This window comes from Emydura macquarii, unplaced genomic scaffold, assembly GCF_026122565.2.
Source record: "Emydura macquarii macquarii isolate MOO-44397 ecotype Brisbane River unplaced genomic scaffold, CSIRO-AGI_Emac_v2 contig_3328, whole genome shotgun sequence".
NCBI lineage: Eukaryota > Metazoa > Chordata > Testudines > Chelidae > Emydura > Emydura macquarii.
Window position 1 is genome coordinate 4,195,927 of NW_027133465.1, and position 20,441 is coordinate 4,216,367.

The window sequence follows — 20,441 nt, forward strand, 5'->3', positions numbered from 1 at the left end:
CAATGTGAAGTGAATGTGTGGATCAACGACCAGGTTGCGGCCCTGCAAATCTCCTGCGTAGAGACTTATGCCAAGAAAGCTACCGAGGAAGCTTGAGCCCCTGTGGAGTGCACTGTCAGTGCCGGGGCTGGCACCTTGGCCAGGTCATAGTAAATCAAGGTTTTAGGAGATGATCCATGATGAGATCCTCTGTGACGATAAGGCCCTTCATCCTTTCCACTATAGCAATTAAGAGCTGATTTGATTTACAAAAAGGTCTAGTCCATTCTATATAGAAAGCTAGTGCCTGCCTGACATCTAGAGTGGACGCTACATTCCCTGTTGTTGGCATGCTGTTTTGGGACGAACAGCAGAAGGAAGATTTCCTGGTTTGTATGAAGCTGGAATACCATCTTAGGGAGGAAAGCCACGTGGGGTCATAACTGCACATTATCCTTGTGGAACACTGTGCACAGAGGATCAGAAGTCAAAGTCTTGAGCTCAGACAGTCTCCTGGTTGAGGTAATTGTGACCAGGAATGCCACCTTCCATGAAAGGTAGAGGAGAGAAAAGGCTGCTAAGGGCTCAAAGGGAGGGCCCATTTATCTGGTGAGCACCAGGTTAAGGTTCCAAGCTGGTATCGGGTGGTGAACCTGAAGATAGAGCCTGTCCAGAACTTTAAGAAAGCAGGTCACCATTGGATTAGCAAAGACTGATCTACCGTTCGCTCCTGGGTAGAATGCAGAGATCACTGCTGGTGAACCTTTATGGATGATCCAGCCAGCCCTAGATGTTTTAAGTGCAGTAGCTAGTCCAAAATGAGAGGCAACGAGGCTTGCAATGGAAAGGTACATTTTTGAGTTACCCAAATGGAGATTCTCTTCCACTTGGCCAAATATGGAGCTCTGGTGGATGGCTTCTTACTGCCTAGGAGAACTTCCCTGACCTGCTCAGAGCATGCAGACTCCATAGGATTCAACCATGCACCATGAAGTGAAGAGATTCTAGGTGGGATGCTACAGGAAACATGTGTGTCCAAAGTCCTGTGTGATGAGGTCTGGTACCAGCAGCAGGGCCATCGGGGTCGCCATGGAGAGTTCAGCAGCATCGTATATCAGTCCTGCCGGGGCCGTTCTGGGTTCCAGGGTAGAAGATGCCTCCAGGTGTATGGAGTGAACGATGCAGAAGTCCCACCATTTGAGGGCTTCTTGGCACAGGAGAGAGAAGCGTGTTCCACTCTGTCTGTTTATATAAAACATCGCTGTCTTATTGTCCATCATGACTGATACGCACCTGCCCTCTAGGTGAGGCTGAAATGCTTGGCATACTAAATGAACCGCTCTCAGCTCTCTGACATTGATGTGGAGCAACAGCTATTCTGGGGATCATAGGCCTCGAGTCCTGAGCGACCCTAAATGAGCTCGCCACCCCAGCATGGATGCACCTGTAACCAGGGAAAATGAAGGCTGTGGTCTGACAAAGACAACCCTTGCGCATACTAGTTGAGGGTTGTACCACCACCGAAGGGATTCTATGACCAAAAAGGAAGTGAGTTCACCTTGTCTAGCTTGTCTCTATTCAGCTGATAGGTCAATGCTAGCCAGGACTGGAGAGGTCTGAGTTGCAGTCTCATGTGTTGGACAATGTATGTGCAGGAGGCTATGTGGCCTAGGAGTTTCAAACAATTTTGCACAGTCATGGTGGGAAAGCAGTTTAAGTCCCTTATGATGTAGCACATGGTTTGGAAGTGAGGCTCCGGTAGCAGTGCTCTGGCTTTGACCGAGTCTAAGATTGCTCCTATGAACTCTATGCTCTGTGTAGGGGATAAGGTTGACTTGGGCACATTTAGCTGAAGACCCAGTTTGTCAAAAGGTCAAACATATCAGATTGAATGTGCTTCTACCTGCTCCTTGGAGTGGCCCTTGACCAGCCAGGTGTCCAGATATGGAAACACTTCTTAGAAAAGTGGTGACGATCGCCATAGATTTGGTGAACACACTCACAGCCGCTGAGGGCCAAAGGGAAGGACTATAAACTCGTAATGAGTGTGGCCTACCACAAATCTGAGGAATTTTCTGTGGGATGGCACTATTGACACATGATAATAGGCATCTTTCAGGTTGAGGGTGGCATACCAGTCCCCCAGATCTAAGAAAGGGATTAGAGCAGCCAGGGAGACCATGCGGAACTTTAGTTTCTTCATGAATTTGTTGAGGTTTGGTAGGTCGAGGATGGGTATGAGACCTCCTTTGGACTTTTGGATTAGGAAATATCTGGAGTAAAACCACTTTCCCCTTAGTTCCTGAGGGACCTCCTCTACTACGCTGGCTCTTAGCAGTTCCTGCACCTCTTGTATAAGAAGTTGCTTGTGAGAGGGGTCCCTGAAGAAGGATGGGGAAGTGGGATGAGGGAGGGGGGAGAACAAAATTGAAGAGAATATCCCACTTCTACCATGCAAAGTACTCATCCGTCTGAAGTTATCTGAGTCCAGGCACACTGAAAATGGGATAGATGGTTAAGGAAATGGGGGAAGGATCCGATATCTGGACTGGTGTGCCGTCCTCAGGTGCACCATCAAAAAACTTGTTTGGGGCCGGAGGACTGCTTCACTGAGCCCCAACCTTGATTAGGCAGAGATTGGGTTGTCCTGTGCCTATTAATTCTACCCCTCATCCTAAAGTAGTCCTCCCTGGGTTGCACTGGGTAGAACCTCTGGTTAGGCTGGGGCTTAAAGTGCTTTCTTTGATTGGAAGGTGTATGGAGCCCTAAGGATTTCAAGGTTGCCCTAGAATCCTTCAGGCTGTGGAGTTTGGATCCCATTTGCTCCAAAAATAACCCTACGCCCTCAAACGGCAAGTCCTGTATCGTTTATTGGATTTTGGGGGGTTGAAACCTTAAGCCAGGAACTCCTTCTCATGGCAACTGCTGATGACATGGTTCTTGTAGCTGAGTCTGCCATGTCCAATGTGGCCTGAAATGATGTCCTTGCCACCCCTTTGCCCTCTTCCACGACTGCTCCAAATTCCGCTCTGGAGTTGGCCGGGAGCAGCGCCCTGAACTTCGACATGGTTTCCCATGAGTGGAAGTTGTATCTACTCAGTATCACCTGTTGGTTGGTGATACGAAGCTGGGGCCCCCCTAGTGGAGTACAGCTTCCTCTTGAAGAGATCCAGATTTTTGGAGTCTTTGGATTTAGGTGTTGGGCCTCGTTGCCTTTGTCTCTTTTTCTTGTTTGCTGTGACTACCACCAGTGAATCCTGTTGCAGATGGGTGAACAGGTAGTCATGGCCCTTGGAAAGCAAAAAGTAGTTTCTCTCCATCCCCTTGGCTGTAGGGGGGATAGAGGATGGCATTTGTCACAGGGTCTCGTGCGACTCCCTCAGGCACTTCAAACAGGTGTCATAGGGATTGCCTTTTGGCATTGGCTCACGGCAGGATCCACAGGGCTTGAAGCCTTGAACCGATGCATGCCCCGGGTGGGGAGAAACAATGGAGAGAAACGCCCCAACTAAAACTTGGTATAAACACTAATTACTATTTACTACTAACTAAACCTGTTCTAACTATTTACAGGAACCTCAGTCAAAGACTATGGGGATAACGCTTGCTGAAGCAAGAGACGAATGAAGCTCCAATGACTGTCACAGGCAGTAAGAAAGAGCTGAGGAGGTGGTGGTCAGCAGAGCCCTATATACAACACCATAGAGGCACCACTCCAGTAGACCCTGCACTGACCCGATAGGTCCCGCTAGGGGAAAAGCCTTCCGACAACTATGCACGCAGCACTCACACACCTACTTGGAATCAACATGAGCAAGCACTCGAAGGAGTACATTTTTAGTCAGTGTTCATAAAAGGAAGAACTTGTAGCAGCCCCTATTGTTAAGGATGTCTAATACTTTCCATTATAAAATATTGTTTTCAGTTGCTTGTAAAACTTTGCCAAATGTTTAACCATTCAAACTGAAGTTTTTCTGAGCATCTGCCTCAGGCTGACTTTATTTTGAAAAGTTTTAGCTGTTCAGATATTCAAGTTGTTCAATATTCAAATACTGCACAAAACAAGCCTTAATTCCTTTAAATTTAATCACATTAAGTTCCTTGAAAACCAGGAGTTCCCAAAAGAGAATCTCAATGTGGAAGGAGAGGTTACTTACCTTGTGTGGTAACTGGAGTTCTTGGAGATGTATCCCTGTATGAGTGCTCCACTGCTGGTGCCTGTGCTCCCTGCATCTTTAATCAGAGATTTTTGGAAGCAATGCCCATATGACCTGAGTATGTACCCCACATATCTTCATGCTCTGCGTTGAGGCTATATGGAGCTGAATGGGCAAACCACCCTCATTTCCTTTTCCACCGCAAAGTCCCCCAAAGGAGATTCCAAAGCAGGAAAAGGAGGATGGCAGGTAGTGGAGTACCCACAGGGACACACATCTCAAAGAACTCCAGTTACTGCACAATGTGAGTAACCTCTCATTCTTCGAGTAGTGTTCCTGTGGATGCTTGATTTCAGGTGACTCCTGAGCTGTACCCCCTAAGGAGGTGTGAGGTTTGGCACAGAGGAGAATTGAATTGCCTACAGCAGCATTGGATTTTGCAGCAGGCACCAAGGCATAACAATTAGAAGTATGAACAAAGGACCAACTTGCCACTCTACAGATGTCTAAATTGGTACATCCTTAAGTTGGGCTATAGATGCAGATAGCAAATTCCACAGAAGCACTATCAGTCTCATAGGGGGCTGAACATGAGTTCAGTCATAACAGATCTTAATACTTCCAGAGACCCAATTTGATAACCTAAGCCCTTGTTTCTGTCTGCAATGGATACAAATAGTTTAGGACATCTTCTAAAAGGTTTGATTCTATCTAGGTAAAAAGCTAATGCACTCCTGTCATCTAGGGTACGGAATATGGCTTATTTATTAGTCTGGTGTGGTTTTGGGACAAAAAAAAAAAACAGGAGATGAATCGTTTGGTTAATATGAAATTCTGAGGACACTTTAGGTAAAAATCTTGGATGGGCCCATAGGGATACTTTCTCTCTGGTGAATACCATAAATACATGATCTGCCATTAAAGCCCCCAATTCTCCAACCCTTTCGGCAGAAGTGAAAGCTACCAGGAGGCTGTTTTCATTGATAAATCTAACAAAGAACACATAGCAGTGGCTCAAAAAGAGGCTATGTAAGGCAATTAAGGGCTATGTTTAGGACCCAGCTAGGCATAGGATCTCTTATTTTGGGGAGAAATTTGAAAAATCCCTTTGGAATCTTATCGTGTGGCTGGGTGAGCAAAAAGCAAAAAACTCTCTATGGGTGTGTGAAAAGCTGTTTTTTTATTGCCGCTAAGTATATCCTAATGGAGTTCACAGAAAGACCCGATGTTTTCAGTTCCAACAGGTAATCCAATACCCTGAGAAGAGGAGATCGAGTAGGCAAAATCTGGTGACTGTGACACCAAAAACAATATCGTTGTGACACTGACAGGCCAGGTGTCAGTGTATGCCAGAATCTCAGGATAATTCACTTCTATGTGAATATCAAACAGGTGTTAAGTGTTAGTATGCGTTCAAACTAATTCACTCGAATGCTAACAGATCAAAAGAGATGTTGATTGTATTGTTTTCGTCTGTCTATATCTTGTAGTTTGCTATTACATTTGTTCTACATTACGTATACCCTGTAATTAAACAACCCTAGGTCAAAGATGTGTTAATGAAGGATACACTCAGGTGTTAAAACTTCTTGAAAACTAATGGAATGTTACTTGTATTGTTCTCAGTTGTCTATCTCTATGTAATGGCAAGCATTTGCATTATGTATATCCCTAACTAAATTACTCAAAGAATAATGCTAACTTGAAAGCAAGAGCCACTGCGCACGACAATGGAAATTCACACACTCAATCTGCATTTTTTACTCTCAGTCAACAAAGGAAGCCTCCGTGGGTACAGAAATGGTCAGCTAGCTTTGTGTGTAAAAAGAGAGAGAAAAAATGGATTCAAGGAAAGATTCTTTATCTCTGACTATCTGGACATTTACAGGGAAGACACAAAATGCAAAGTGGAGATCCCCATAATCATCTAGGTTCCCTGTAAAGACTTTTGGAGACTGGCAGATTACTACATCTCGGCAATCATTTGGACTTAAAAACTTTGACTCACCTGTTAATGTATTTTACCTGCTTTAGCCTTTCAATAATACTCATTTCTTTTTCTTAGCTAATAAATCTTTAGTTACTTTACTAGAGAATTGGCTACCAGCATTGTTTTTGGTGTACTGATTGACCTAGGATTAAGTGACTGACTCTTTGGGGTTGAGAGTAACTTCAAGTGGTGTGATTTTTGGGTTATGTGACCACTATTACAAAGTCCAGTTTGTATGGAAGGCAAGAGGGGTTGGAGCACCTAAGGGGTCTGTGACTCCATGGCAAGACCAATATAGTGATCCAGGAGTTCACATTTGTTACAGGCTTGGTGAAACCTAAAGGAACAATATACCACCAGTTTGGAGCGTCTGCCTTGTCTTCTGACAGTTTGACCTGAGATTGGCAATCACATTTGTGAGCACTTCCAGGCAGCGTGACAATTGGATCCATTTCTGGGGCAAGTATTAATTGTGCGTTCTTTTCTAAGATGTAGCTCTGATGAACAAGATCCCTCTGTTCCTGAGAACTACTGAGAAAGCATGCTTGGAGACTCAGAATTTACAGGTTGGGGTGAAGTGTACAACCAACATCCTGAGTCAGTAGGTGAGGAATGATCAGAAGCTGCCATGGAGGGTGAGATGTTAATCTGATTAGATAGGTAAACCAAACTGGTCTTGGCCACTCTGACACTGGGCCAGAAAGGACTAAGCAACTTTGCAAGCTGCATGGCCCAAATCTGATCTTTAAAGACATATTAAAGGAAAATACAAATGGTAATGAGGACCATTCCTTGTAAGCAGACTAGCATTAATATACAAGTGTATTGTTGGTAGTCACTGGATGTTATTTACATACATCTTGTTAGATGTTAATGTAGATAAACTGCTTTCCTGTCTGTTACTGTGATTAAGAGATCAAAAGGGAATAATTAACATCTAACCTTTGGTGTAATAACATCATTTACCTGTATTACTCTTTGAGGTTTAAGTAAATTGTATTAACTGTGCTAATGTAGCTAATTACTGCTGTGTGCCTAGGAAATGAAGGTTTAACTTCAAAGGACAATATGCATTACTATTCTCTACTCAAGGAAATATCTGTAATCTGTCTTGAGGGTTTAAACGGCTATTATTGACTGTATTGTCTGAGAAAGAACCCATTGAGTAAAAATTAAACTGTCAAGCTCACTTTCTTCAAAGCTCACGTGATGGAATTACCTGCAAGTACTCTTCTTGTTTCAACTATAAAGGAAGCTTCAGGCCTGATCCTTTTAACCTCAAATCTGTCCAAGCTTGGCAGGGAAGGTCTGGATCACACGATTGGGATCCCAGTATCACCCTGCTAAGTCTCATGTGAGAATCTGAACAAACTTTGTACATGGACTATTTAGTCTTCATTTATCTGGAATGTATTTCTAACAAAGAAGCTCTAAACAAGGACTCCCAATTATCTGTTAAAAATTACTGCCTAACTGTTGACAGGAAGGAATTTTGTAAACAAACAGGGAATGTCTCTCAGTCTATGTTGTTTGAGGAATTTTTAGTTGTACCAAGGGTGCTACTGGATTCAACTAAAGCCCAGAAGGAAGTGTTCCTAAGCCTATATCTGTTTATGGTAATGACAGTTTGACTAGGTTTAATCAGGTTAATGTCATAACCAGACCCCAGGATCCAGATGATTGTGATGCTTCTAGTTTGTCTCTTGCTGATGTGTTTCTAGGTAAGAATATAACAACTTTGTCTAAACAGGTTAATATTGTGACCAAGGCACAAAGAAAGCATAAATATAATTGATTGTGTTACCTACTGCCAATGTAGAAACTTGTGACAAGGAGAAAATGATCTCTAAGCTCATGTGTGTTGAGCCTGGTAGCTTGCCGCTTGCCAGTAATAAAAGCTGCAGAGGTGATCAGAAGCTGTTTGTTGCTTCCTTGGTATATCTTATGGAAGAATAATCATCAATATTTGGGGGTCTGCCTGCTCTATTCTTTGCAGTTTTGCCCTGTTTAATTTATCTCAGCATGACTCCGCTACAGTCAATGTCACAGCCACGTTGGTGTAATGAATATGACCTTGACCTGATCTTGTCTGATCTTGAGACCTTTTAGTAGTAACGGTGTTGGTGGATATGCATCAGAAAATCATCTTCTAGAAATTAGGGATCAAGATCACATCTGGACCAATACCTGATATATTTTGTGTTGGCTGCCATGGCAAACAGATCAACCTCCAGGAACCCCCAAGCTAAGAATTTCTTGTAGAAAACTCAAAATTTCTGTTCCCACTCATAATTTAGAGAGAAATTGCTGATGAGATTGTCCATCACAGTGTTTTAAAATCTGGCAGGTACAAAGCTAAGATGACTATCAGTTTGACTATGCACCAATTTCAGAGCTTTATCACTTCAGCACAGAAAGATGGGGAATGCACTCTCCTCCTCCTTGGGGGTTAATATAATAAATGCATGACATGTTGTATGTCATTATCTTTATTGACTTGGATGTGAGTAGAGATAGAAAGCATCTCTTACTGGTCTCAATTCCAAAAGATTGACATGAAGCTGCTCTGGCAGCAACCATTTGCCCTGAACTTTGTACAGTCCCAGATGTGCCCCTAACCCAAAAGTGAAGGGTCTTATGTTATCACTCTGGTAGGGGATTCTGGAAGAACAGCACACCTATACAGATTTTGGTCAGGTCCTTCCATCAGTTGAGTGACTGTGGAACCCATTGCGGAACAGACAGCAATCTGTCTTGGTTGTGCTTTCTTGGTTTTTAAACTGTTTGAAGACATCCCTGTAGGTTTCGGAGATGTCACCTGGCATGCTGCACTACAAAGACACAAGCTGACATGCCCAAGCAGTTGAAGATAATCTCTTAGTGTTATTTGAGAACTGCACTGAATCTCTGAGATGGGATTAAATAATGTGAGAAATCTGACGAAAAGGAGGTACGCTTTGCCTGTCAGTGCATCCAGGGAAGCGTCTATGATGTCCAGATGGAGTCAAAATGGACTGAGAGATTGATTTGAAGGCCCAGGCTGTGAAACAGAGAACACATCATCTTGACTGCCATCAATACTTTCTGATACAATCTATCCCTGATCAACCAATCATCCAGATACTGGAAAACTATTATACCCAAATGAAATAGGTGGGCAGCAACTAATGCCAGAATCTTTGAGAATACCTTGGTGCAAGAAGATAGGCCAAAAAGGAGCAGCCTGTATTGGTAGTGCTCATTGTGGATTAGAAAACGAATAAACCTTTTGTATGAAGGGTGAATATTAACATAAAAATATGAGTTTTGCAGACTGATAATCACAAACCAAACTCCTACCTCTAACAAGGAAATTATTGCTGGAAGGATCACCCACCATCTTGAATCTCTGCTGTTCTACATATCTATTTAAAGACTGAAGGTTGGAAACCAATTTTAGACCTCAATTTTGAGGGGGATCAGTTAGTACTTTGAATAGAATCTCGTTCCCCTATGCTGTACAGGAACTGGTTCTATTGCTCCTAAACACAGAAGTGAGGAAACCTCTTGTACCAGCAATTGATCATGAGAAGGGTCCCTGATGAGGGAAGGGAAGGGTTAGATTTGAAATGGATAGTGTAAGCAGATGTTATGGCTTCCAAAACCCATTTGTTCAATGTTATGCTCTCCCATGCAGCTTGAAAATAGAAAAGATGGCATTCAAAAGGAGAGAGAATATTGCAGCTATAAAACCTTGCTGATTGGATGGTTGAGATTCTCAACCAATCCATCAAAACTGTCGCTTGGAGGTTGCAGATGGTTGAGAAGATGTAGCTGTAGCTGAAGGAAGTCTCTTTTTAGAGTATCTTGGCCTCTTGGATGGTGGCTCAGATGGCTACAATAAGTTGAATACAGGACTAGGAGTGCTCTTTTTACCCTCTGAGACCTACTATATCTCCTCTTATTTATAGGAGCATAAATCCTTACAGATCGCAGCTTGACTCTTGTGTCCTTTAAAGTGTGGAGAGATGTATCCGTCAAGTCTGCAAAGAGCTTACGATCATCAAAAGGGAAGTCTTTGATAGTGCACTGAACTTCTCTTGAGAGGTCCAACAACTACATTAAAGACTCTCTTCTCATGACCACTGCAGTGGATATAGATCATGCTGCTGTACTGGCAGCATCCAAGGAGGCCTGGAATGAGATCTTTGCCAGGAGCTGACCCTCCTGTATAATTACTTTAAATTGATCACAATGTTCCTCTAGCAGGTGCTCAAAGGAATTCAATTTGTTGACATTCGTATTTGGCCACAAGCACTGATGGTTCACTATTCTGAACTGAAGTGTAGATGAAGAGTAAGATTTGTGATCAAAAAGAATGAGCCTCCTGTGGTCCTTACTATATGGGGTGGACTTTGAGCTATGCTATCTGCCTCACGCATTAATGGACTTCACTATCAGGGCACGTGGAGATGAGTGAGAAAATAGAAACTCTGATTTTCTAGCAGAGACTTAATACTTTTTATCCACCCTTTTGCAGATGGGTGATATGGTAGCTGGGGTTTGCCAAACTGTCTTAGCAGGATCCGTAAGAGCTTCATTGACCAGAATGGCAACCTTCACAGTTGTGGAGATGTGTAAAACATCTAGGAATTTATGGTGAGACTCCTGAACGTTTCCTAAGAGAATCTGTGGTGTGTCAGCAATTCGCTTCATCAGTTCTTGAAACTGCCTGATGTCATCGGCCATAGAGGGGGGGTGGAAGCATCACAGTTTCATTAGGTGATGAGGAAGAAATATTTGTAAGGGGATGTCACCCTCTTGATCCACCTTTGTTTCTTGCTCCTCAAAGGTCCCTTCCTTTCACATAGGTGGTGATAGAAGGGGTTGAGGAGAGTGGGCCCTTCTCTGCTCCCTCCAGTATTATGAAGACAATTGCAAACTGTCAACAATACAATGCCTATGGGTCCCAGCAAGGCCACTGAGAGGGGCTAAATGGCATAGGTAGAGGCATCCATCTGTGTTCCTACCATGGGGGTATCATTTGAGGTCTATCATCCTATAATATGTTAGTGTAAGAAGGAGAGCGATGTAACCTAGAATACACAGAGGAACCGTGGACTGATTTGAGAGTCCGAGGAGTGCTCTTCCACATACTCCAAGAGGAAGTGGAGAGAGGAATAGCAGTTCCACCTGCAAAGTAGACAAGGGTGAGTACGGTACTCCAGGAGATAGAAGGGTCGGTGACCAAGAGAGTCTTGAAGCTGATAAACCCCCCAGGACTCAATAACAAAGGAGACTCTGGTTCCAAAGATGCTATCAGATCTTTAGGGTACTTAAAAGTTTGCAATACCAAAGGTGTCAAAGATTGGGTCAAATAAGAATCTGTGGAGGACGGCTTTGCTTCTAATGTAGTTGGTGCCAAGTGCTTGGTGTGGGTTTGAGTAGGCTCAATCAGTAAACTGGAGTCTTTGGTGCCACTAACTTTCTAGTTACTGGTACCTAGTGTTATTTGGGGACAGACTTAGACCTTTTCTCAACTGCATCTCTATCACTCTGGGATCTCAGTACTGACTCGGTTCAGATGATTGATTCCTCTTCACCTTTGTGGTACTGATATCCTTTGGAGTCTGCATGGAATTCCGTTGGGACCTGATGTCTCTGTACTCATCTTGTATGTTGGTAACAGATTATCTTGGAGATTTACTCCTTACCTCCTTCTGCTTAGAGGCAGATATTGAGGCCGGTCTCCGGTGATGGAGAATTTGATGTGACCGGGGCACCAGCAGTACTGAGAGGTATATACAAGATGTTCCTCCACCCCTGGATCCAAAGTTGGTCAAAGCTTGCTCTGTAATCAGTAGTTTAAAGTTGATCTCTATTTTTTTGGGAACGACCCTTGAAGGAAGTGCAGATATTGCACTTACTGGGGATCTGAGTATCACCTAACCAGCAGAGGCACTGAAAATGCCCATCACTGACTGGAGTAGCCTCATGACAAGAGAGGCACCTTTTGAATCCCAGAGAGCCTGGCATTCCCAAGTGAACACACAAAAACTGACCCCTATAAAGGGGAAAAATCTTAATCACTATCTAACTATATCTATGAATAATTATGTGTGCGTGCATTTTTAGTGAAAGGAAAAAGAAATAATAAGGCGGAACAGCTGTTCCAGCAACTAAAAACACTAAGAGGTCACTAACTACATAACTAATGAAAGCACTGGGGGCGTTCTGCCTGTGCAGTCTCTTATAGCCTCGGTGCACGGCACAGAAATGTGTGGAGTGCAAACGAGCACTCCCACCAAATATCTCCAATTTAAAGCACAGGCGCACCTGAGTGGCACAGCCACAGGGATACGACCCAAAGAAGAACACGCTTTACAAAGTTACATTGGAGGGATGCGTGGAGGAGGAGGATTATGTATATGAAAAAGATAAATGGTGTTTGCAGAGAAAAACTGAGCCACTTTGCCTTTGTCTAAAGGAAATATTTAAAAATACTTGTGTATGTATTCTGTTAATGTGTGCACAAATCTCCCAGTGTTACAATGGATGTCATTGCCCAGATTATTTGAGGATTAAAGGAAGACCTGAACAGTTTTGGGGGTTTTTTTAAGTAAATTATTTCATACTTCGGGAACTAATGATTTTCAGTGAAAAGTGAAACATATTTTAGAATTAATACTATATACTTCTCTAGAATATATCAACAAATCTCAAACTGCTTTCAAAAATTAATCCCCAATATCCCTGCTAGTAGGTAATATTCTCATTTTTCAGATGGGGAACTGAGACATGGGGTTAAAGGACTCACAAAGAGTCAGTATTTGAAAACGGTTCTTCTGAGTCCTCATGTCCAGTCACTTAACCAGACCAGATGACCATGCATTTCAAACATAAAAGAGAGACAAATTATACAAAACTAGTTTACATCTTTGGGAAAGGGAATCAAACCTTATTCCTTAGCAAACAAAGTGATCATATTTACCTTGGGAGCTCTGGGAGGACTCGGTAGAAGAGGAGCTGCTATCAGTGTAGCTATGGGGTTCTTCCTTCACTTCTGGAAGAGAGGAGTTTCCTGCCTCTGCCACCCTGGATGCCTGCTGCAATGTTTCAGTTACCAACTGTCTTGTCTGCTCACTCACAACTGTAGCTTGAAATGTCACTGGCTTTGGTTTTATGAGAACCTAATAGAAAAAACAGCTTAGCTATTTACAGTAAGAGCAGTCAAGAAAGGACCAAACACTTTCCAAAAAGAGTTTCTTGAGCTTCAGTTGCACTCTGTTCCCTGATATATAATCAAGATGGTATATACAAGCCCTACATAATCCACTTTTTTTATGTTCTTGTCCATACAGAAGCATGGCAGATTCCTACACAACCAATTAGCATCTGTGGGAACTATACAGATCAGAGGTTCTGAACCCTTTTTTTTCCTGAGGGCCCCCAGCTGGGAGAGGGGGTAGCCTCAGGGCTCTGGGCTTCAGCTGCTGAGTGGGGGAGCTCGGGGCTTTAGCCTTGCAGGACACCAGGGCCCAGGGCTTCTGCGCCATGGGGCACTGGGCAGGGCCCAGAAGGGCTCAGGCCAGCTCCACATGGCAGGACCAAGGGAGGGAGCACCACCTCCACCCCCTGACTCACCTCGGCAGGACACCCAGCCTGTTTCGGTTGGGGAGGGAAGGGGAACACAACCAAAAATTATAGCTCAGGGCTTCTGCCCTGTGGGGTGCCAAGGGTTCACAGATCCCAGAAAACAGCTGGTGCTGATTGAGAATTGCTGATACAGATCATCTACTTAAGGTCACAGGCTACTGATTATTAAGCTATAAAGCATAATAATAATTCAGTAAAGTACTTAATCATATGCTTAACACTCAAATGATTTATGGGATTGGACACAAATTTAGACAGACACCCAATAGGCTTTTCTAGTCCTGAACAATTCAGATAGATTCAGAAAATTCTGAAAATCTGTATATGAATGTAACTTTCTTTCATTTATCTATATAAGATCATAACTCTAAAATGAGTTCAAGTTTAGAGTGCCCAGATTATGCTAGGTAGAGTTTACGCCTAAAGTTAGAGCATACACTTAAAGTTGAGGAGTTTAGTGACCATATTACATGCTTGTGTATTAAAATTGTCAATCTGTATTCAGTGGCATAAGGACCAGAATAACTGGAGTCAGGACTAAGGTTCATTAGATGAACCGAAGCTTGCAAGGACCTTGCCTACTTTGTACTTGGCTCAAACCACTGCTAGTAAGCCATCAATTTTAGGAGCACTAAATTCACACACAACAAAAAAAGTATCAAACAATGTTATGGCACCTATATTCACAGTATCTAAATTCCTACATCTAACCACCATATCAGATTGTTTTGAACGGGTTCTAGCAGAAAAAAGGAGGACAGGAATTTCCATGTCTGATCAGACTAACAGTCTAACTACTCTGATATCTTGTTGAGGCCAGATGCTTCAAAGTCACTCCAAAGGGCAGGTCTGACCCCCGAGTGTGAGCATATGAAGCTGCTTCTTCCCAGTCCCTCAGGTTGACAGATTATGGGGAAATTCCTTCCCTCTTTCATGGCCCCAACCTCTGCTACTTATTTTCTTAGATCACAGTTGAAAGCAGTAGCTTCCCTTTAGGAACACACGCAGCCCTGAAGAATGAGCTGGTTTTTATTTCATGCAAAATACGTTTTTATAAATATAAATATATGATTTGCCTTACTACTCTGCAGCAGTGAATTCCACAAGCTAGTTATACACATTGCTTAAGAAGTATTTCCCTTAATGTTTAAAATGTATTGACTTTTAATTTTATCATGTATTACCTCTATCATGAAATAGACCAATGAATAGTGTGACTGGCCTTCTCTATATACTTCTACCGTATAACTATATCTCAGACCTTTCAATCACTCCACACATAGCATAACCTTCCCCTCCATACCTGTAATCCTCTCTCTTCATTATAGCTTCATGCCCTAACATGCTTTTTGAGAAAACTGTTGCACAGAACTTTATAAATCTTTTTGCATGATTCAATCTTAAAATATTCTGCTTTAATTCTACAAATACAGGCTCTGGCCTCAGAGGTAAGAATGGGGCTTTTCTCCAGGAAAGTAATGTGCTTGAATATCCATCTAGAGTGCTAATGGAAGGGACAGAGCACCAAACTGCCCATCATTGTTAGGCTTCAGGGAGAGACCTACTTCATGAAGTGCATATGATACACGTTACTATAAACAGATCAACTTCACCCCACACCAAAGGCTCTGAAATGCAAAGGACTATCAACACCATAAAGGATTGTCTCTCTTTTTACATAAATCTAAATGTGTTTCATGAGACAGAATGAGTCCTCACTGTACCTGTGTTTTCCCTTGCTGCCCATAAACAATTTTGGTTGGGATGATTTTGGTGGTTGGCTGGACACTGGAGCCTATTCCTTTCGGCTGTGTGACAATCATTTTTGTGATGGGTCTGGTTGCAGTAATGATGGCAGGTTTTGCTCCTGCTGGCACTGCTTGAATAGTTTTCTCCCCCTGAAGTAAAGGCAAAATTTACACGTTAATTCGCAATGCAATTTCGTCAGTGATATAGAACACCCTCTTATGTAAACATACGTAAGTTATGTTTGAGGCAATACAGTGGCTGCCATGTAATATGTCAACCACTTTCTTTTATTATCAGGTTGATTTCAAAGAGTAGATGCATTTAATAGGAAGTAAATTCAAAACCCAAGCACAAAAATATCTACTCATTTAACCTTACTATAATGAGGAGGTTGATGATGAAAAGTCTAGTAAGAGTTTATGTGGCCTTAAGAAAAAATTCTCTCTCTGGGAAAGTAGAATTGTACAAGCTGTTTAAAGGTATACTCAAAACTTTTAGGAGTTGCTCTTTGCCAGTATGAACATCTTGGATTATTAAAACTGAGAATACTTTAAATATTTTATTCACCTTTCATAATTCATGCTGTTCTGAATTTATTTTGGTTTCCACAATGAAACTAGTTTGGCCAAAACAACGAGAGTCCTGTAGCACCTTAAAGACTAACAAATTTCTGCGGGCATAAGCTTTCATGGGCTGCAATCCACTTCGTCAGATGCATGAAGTGGAAATCAGATAAGAGGTGTATATATATAAGAAACATAACAATGGGGAGGGCAAGTGCTAACAAAGTCAGGTCAGGTAGGGTAGATGAGGCCTATTCACAACCGTTGATTAGAAGGTGAGAGAGAATGTGTGAACAGTGACAATTACTTCTTGTAATGAGATAACCATTCCAAGTGCCTATTCAGACCCAGTCTGTTTGTGCCAAGTTTGCATATGAGTTCCAGTTCTGCAGTTTCTAGCTGGTCTGTTTTTGAAGTTTTTTTGTAGAAGTATGGCAACTTTCAAGTCAGCTACAGAGTGTCCTGGGAGATTAAAATGCTCTCCTACTGGCTCATGGATATTATGGACATTATTTATGTCTGATTTGTGTCCATTTATTCTTTTGCGTAATGACAGTCCAGTTTGGCCAATGTACATGGCAGAGGGGCATTGCTGGCACATGATGGCATACATTACATTAGTAGATGTGCAGGTGAATGAGCTCCTGATGGCGTGGCTGATGTCGTTAGTTTGGCCAGTTTTATTTCTAGTTCTCGTGTGGTTTTCTTGGGGGTGTGGTGAAAGAAAAGCGTGGATTGCTGCAGTGCAGTCCACTTTTAATTTGTTAAGCATAGACAGGTGCTTTATGAGACACAGCTATGAAGACAGTCTCTGCTTCAAAGAATTCACATAACAGAAAATAGATTCCTCCACAACTCCTTTCCAGACATACTTTGTTCTTTTAATTTACTTGATGTTATTATGCCTATCACTGGGGTAAACAGTAGAGATGGTCAGGAATTTTCCAACAAAATGTTTTTTATCGGAAAATGCCCATTTGTCATCGAACCTTTTCACAGGAACAGTTCTATTTCAGTGAACTTGCAACAGACCCCAGGAAGACCAGACTCTTGTAAACCTGATAACAAAACTCTACTCAGTTTCATTGCTGCTATTTAGTGGTTGGCAGCAGTAATACTCAGAGGAATCATGTCAATTTCATTCAGCAGCTTCCAAGGTCCCTGGCTCTGCTGCAGGATGCTGTGGAGCATATTTTGTTTTGGAACAACATATTCTGGTGTGTCCAAAATATTGCAGGATTTCAGGTCAGTGAAAATCTGAGTTTTCATCCCAATTCAGGACTTCCCTGAAAAGCTTAGAAATAAAGGGTGGCTATAACTAACAGATATACAGTCAGATATATAATTTTACAAACTATGTTAAATATGCAGAATATCTGAAGGATCCTCCCTTCACATATTGGATCAGAGGATCCCATTCTCACATTAAAAGAAGAACTGGTTCAAGAATCCAGTTATTTTGTATAGTTCCACCTTTTTTGGAATGCACAGCATCAGTAACCCAGAGACTGCTGGACTGGGAATATAAAGAAGGAGAAAATATGAGGCTTTAAACCAACTTTAGCAGCCCCTACTGAGCCCCCGCTTTTGTTAACTGATTGAGTTCCAAAGGGCATACTAGCCTCTCAATTATCACTGACCTAGGCCCACGTTGCATCTGCTGGACAGCTCCTGAGAGTTCTGCTAGTCAGGACCACTACATGAAACTACGTTTATCAAAAGCTGAGAAAGGCAGAAGACAACACACACTCTCGTTTGGTCTATGGATTTGAGACTTAAAACTCTTGCTTACCCCAGCATTTAACAATGTTGTAACAACATTTTTGCCTGGAAGTCCTTGAATTGTTGTTCCTTTTCCAGTAGTTTTTTGCACAACAATCACATTGGGCTTGGATGTCATTGGGATTGTGGTAATTTTGGTTGTAGTTCCTGAAAGGAAGTGGGAGAAAGAGAGGACTCAGTTAAAAGTGATGATGCTCTATTATTTTTATGTATACCTTTCATATAATTCTAGAATCTTTATAAACACGCTTTGGGGGCAGCATAAGGAAAATAATTAGAACTTCTGATAAAACTCCCCAGATTAAAAATAAAAATGAAATCTGCGTTTATCCAATAAACGCTGGAAAAACACCATAAATGGTTACTTTATGTAAGGGCTTATCTAAATGAAGCAGTAATACAAACTATGGAGATGTGACTTCTAAAGCACATTAATATGTTGTGCATTAAGTGGTCCATGTAGATCCTGCTGGTGTGCATTAAAGGTTCCCTAGTGTGCTTTAATATAGTGTTACTATGTTAAAGCACACTAGGCAACATTACAAAGAGATTCATTATTCATTACAATATGTACAAAGAGAAAGTCCTGAACCCCACTGATTTTTGGACAGCTATATAAACCTCGAAAATTGCTAAACATAAACCCTGAAAAACAGAAGCCCTAAAGATAATCCTACCATCCATGACAGGTTTAAATGCAACTGAAAAAGTTAAACTGCTGAAGAGATGACATTTAATGTGTGGCTTGAGGCAATCATGTTAAGGGTACACAACAACTGGCCTTGCAGTTCCTGTTTGGGGAGCGCAGAGCTGAACAGTTTTATGGTTGGTACAAACCAAAGAACAATTTCTGAACAACTATCATGGAAGGTACACGTACAAATATTTTGTGTAAATATACACATTAGCTGACTCTCCAAGTTGCAAATTTTGGGCATCACTGTACAAAAAGGAAGCTGTCTATCAAAGAAGTTACTTCAAATAGAAATAAAGATTGAAAATTGTAGAATGAGCAATTCTATCTGTAACATATTTTGCATGGGAAAAATCTGAGCGTTTACATCTTATAAAAGGGAGATTTCCCATTCAGTAGAAAGCTGTTCATATACTGATAACACATTAACACTATTTTCTCTCTTTTCCATAGAGGGATGCCAGGTTTTTATGGTAGCTGATGTATGAGAATACAGAATTCTGTTACTTGGATTATAAAACAATCTTTTGGTTTCCTTCACAGCATCATTTAAAAAAACAAAACAAAACTCAAACTCTTTCTTTTTAAATCCCAGAGATCAGAAGATATTTTTCTACCGATGAACTTGCTGTTTTATTTCTGGCCTCCCACCATCTAATAACTTGCCTTTCGTGGCTTTTTGTTTATTTGCAATGACCCTTTCTGAACAGCTCCTCTCAATGGCTAACAGAACATACATTTATATAAGTCACCACTGGTATCAATCTGCCTATTTCAATAATTACTTTTCTGTCATCACTAATGCCCAGTAGCTACTTCATAACACATTTCAGATTTAAAAATACATTTAATTTGTACCAATTTTGAGAAAGGGAAATAATTCTAAGATGGTGAAAGTAGGGTTTCTCTCAATTCCAGCCTGTTATGAACCTGTTAAACCCCCTAATGAATACTCCACTGAATGGAAAGATTATTTAGATGCCCTGCTCAAAACCTGCATTATTTTCAGCACCTCATGTACCATGCTACCTTGAAATAAAGGCCAATTACTGATCTCAAGTGCACAGGTTGGTGTCAAAGGACAGTGGTGCATTTGCTATTCTATGAATCCTCTACTAGATCTAGAAATCGCATCAATAACTCTGCAGAGATGCAATCTTCAGCTAAAAAAATAACTAATTTTTTTATTCCACCCTCGTTTCCAAAGGAGCTGAAACAATGCTCCCTGCCTTCTACCACCATATCACGAATAGTTTTTCCACTAATCCAGCTTTCTTCTTGCTTCCCAGGCTCCTCTTACATTAAGATGCTAAGAATTTGCTTCCTTCCTAAATCAAGGCTTTTCCTAACCCATGACAATATCTCCTTCCTTCTTTAACACCTTCCCCACCCCCACCCCTTTTCTCATTCCTCTCTTATCAATCAACCATTTCTGACATATACAAAGGAGAATATTTCTTTTCCAATAATTGGTCCTAAAGGCAAAAAATATTTTCAAACAAACTATCTGTCTGTGTACCCATAGAGATAAATCAAATGTGAGGCCTAAAGCATTCAAGTGTCTCTAGAATTTTTGTATCTCAGATAAGGCTTTATATCAATACACTGTATCTCAGATAAGGCTTTATATCAATACACCTACCAGAAACAATATTACTGCTTATAATCTTGCCTCCCAGTGTAGCCAGCGATTTTGGCACTACTGTAATGATGCTGCCGCTGGTTGTTTTCACATAAGTGGCAGCGCCTGGAGTTCCAGCCATTCGAGCCCCTATAGAGGGGCTTACCGTTGGTCGAGTATATGTTGCTTGTGTCCCTATTTCAAAGTAAAACAATAAAAACAGGCAATTAAAATATGAAACACTATGAGTACTGCAAATTGTGAAAGAAAG

The 20,441-nt window shown here is 41.7% G+C and overlaps 1 protein-coding gene across 5 annotated transcripts in view; it reads right to left on the minus strand.

Annotated features, from left to right (window-relative positions):
- EMSY (EMSY transcriptional repressor, BRCA2 interacting) overlaps positions 1-20,441 on the minus strand; it is a 63,112-nt gene that overhangs the window by 12,667 nt on the left and 30,004 nt on the right. For all 5 annotated transcript variants that reach the window (XM_067533220.1, XM_067533218.1, XM_067533219.1 and 2 more), the window contains exons 11-14: positions 20,192-20,365; positions 17,866-18,002; positions 15,486-15,659; positions 13,097-13,295 (exon numbers count right to left, since the gene is read on the minus strand). In XM_067533220.1, the coding sequence (XP_067389321.1) occupies positions 13,097-13,295; positions 15,486-15,659; positions 17,866-18,002; positions 20,192-20,365 (684 nt within the window). The remainder of the gene's footprint in view (positions 1-13,096; positions 13,296-15,485; positions 15,660-17,865; positions 18,003-20,191; positions 20,366-20,441) is intronic.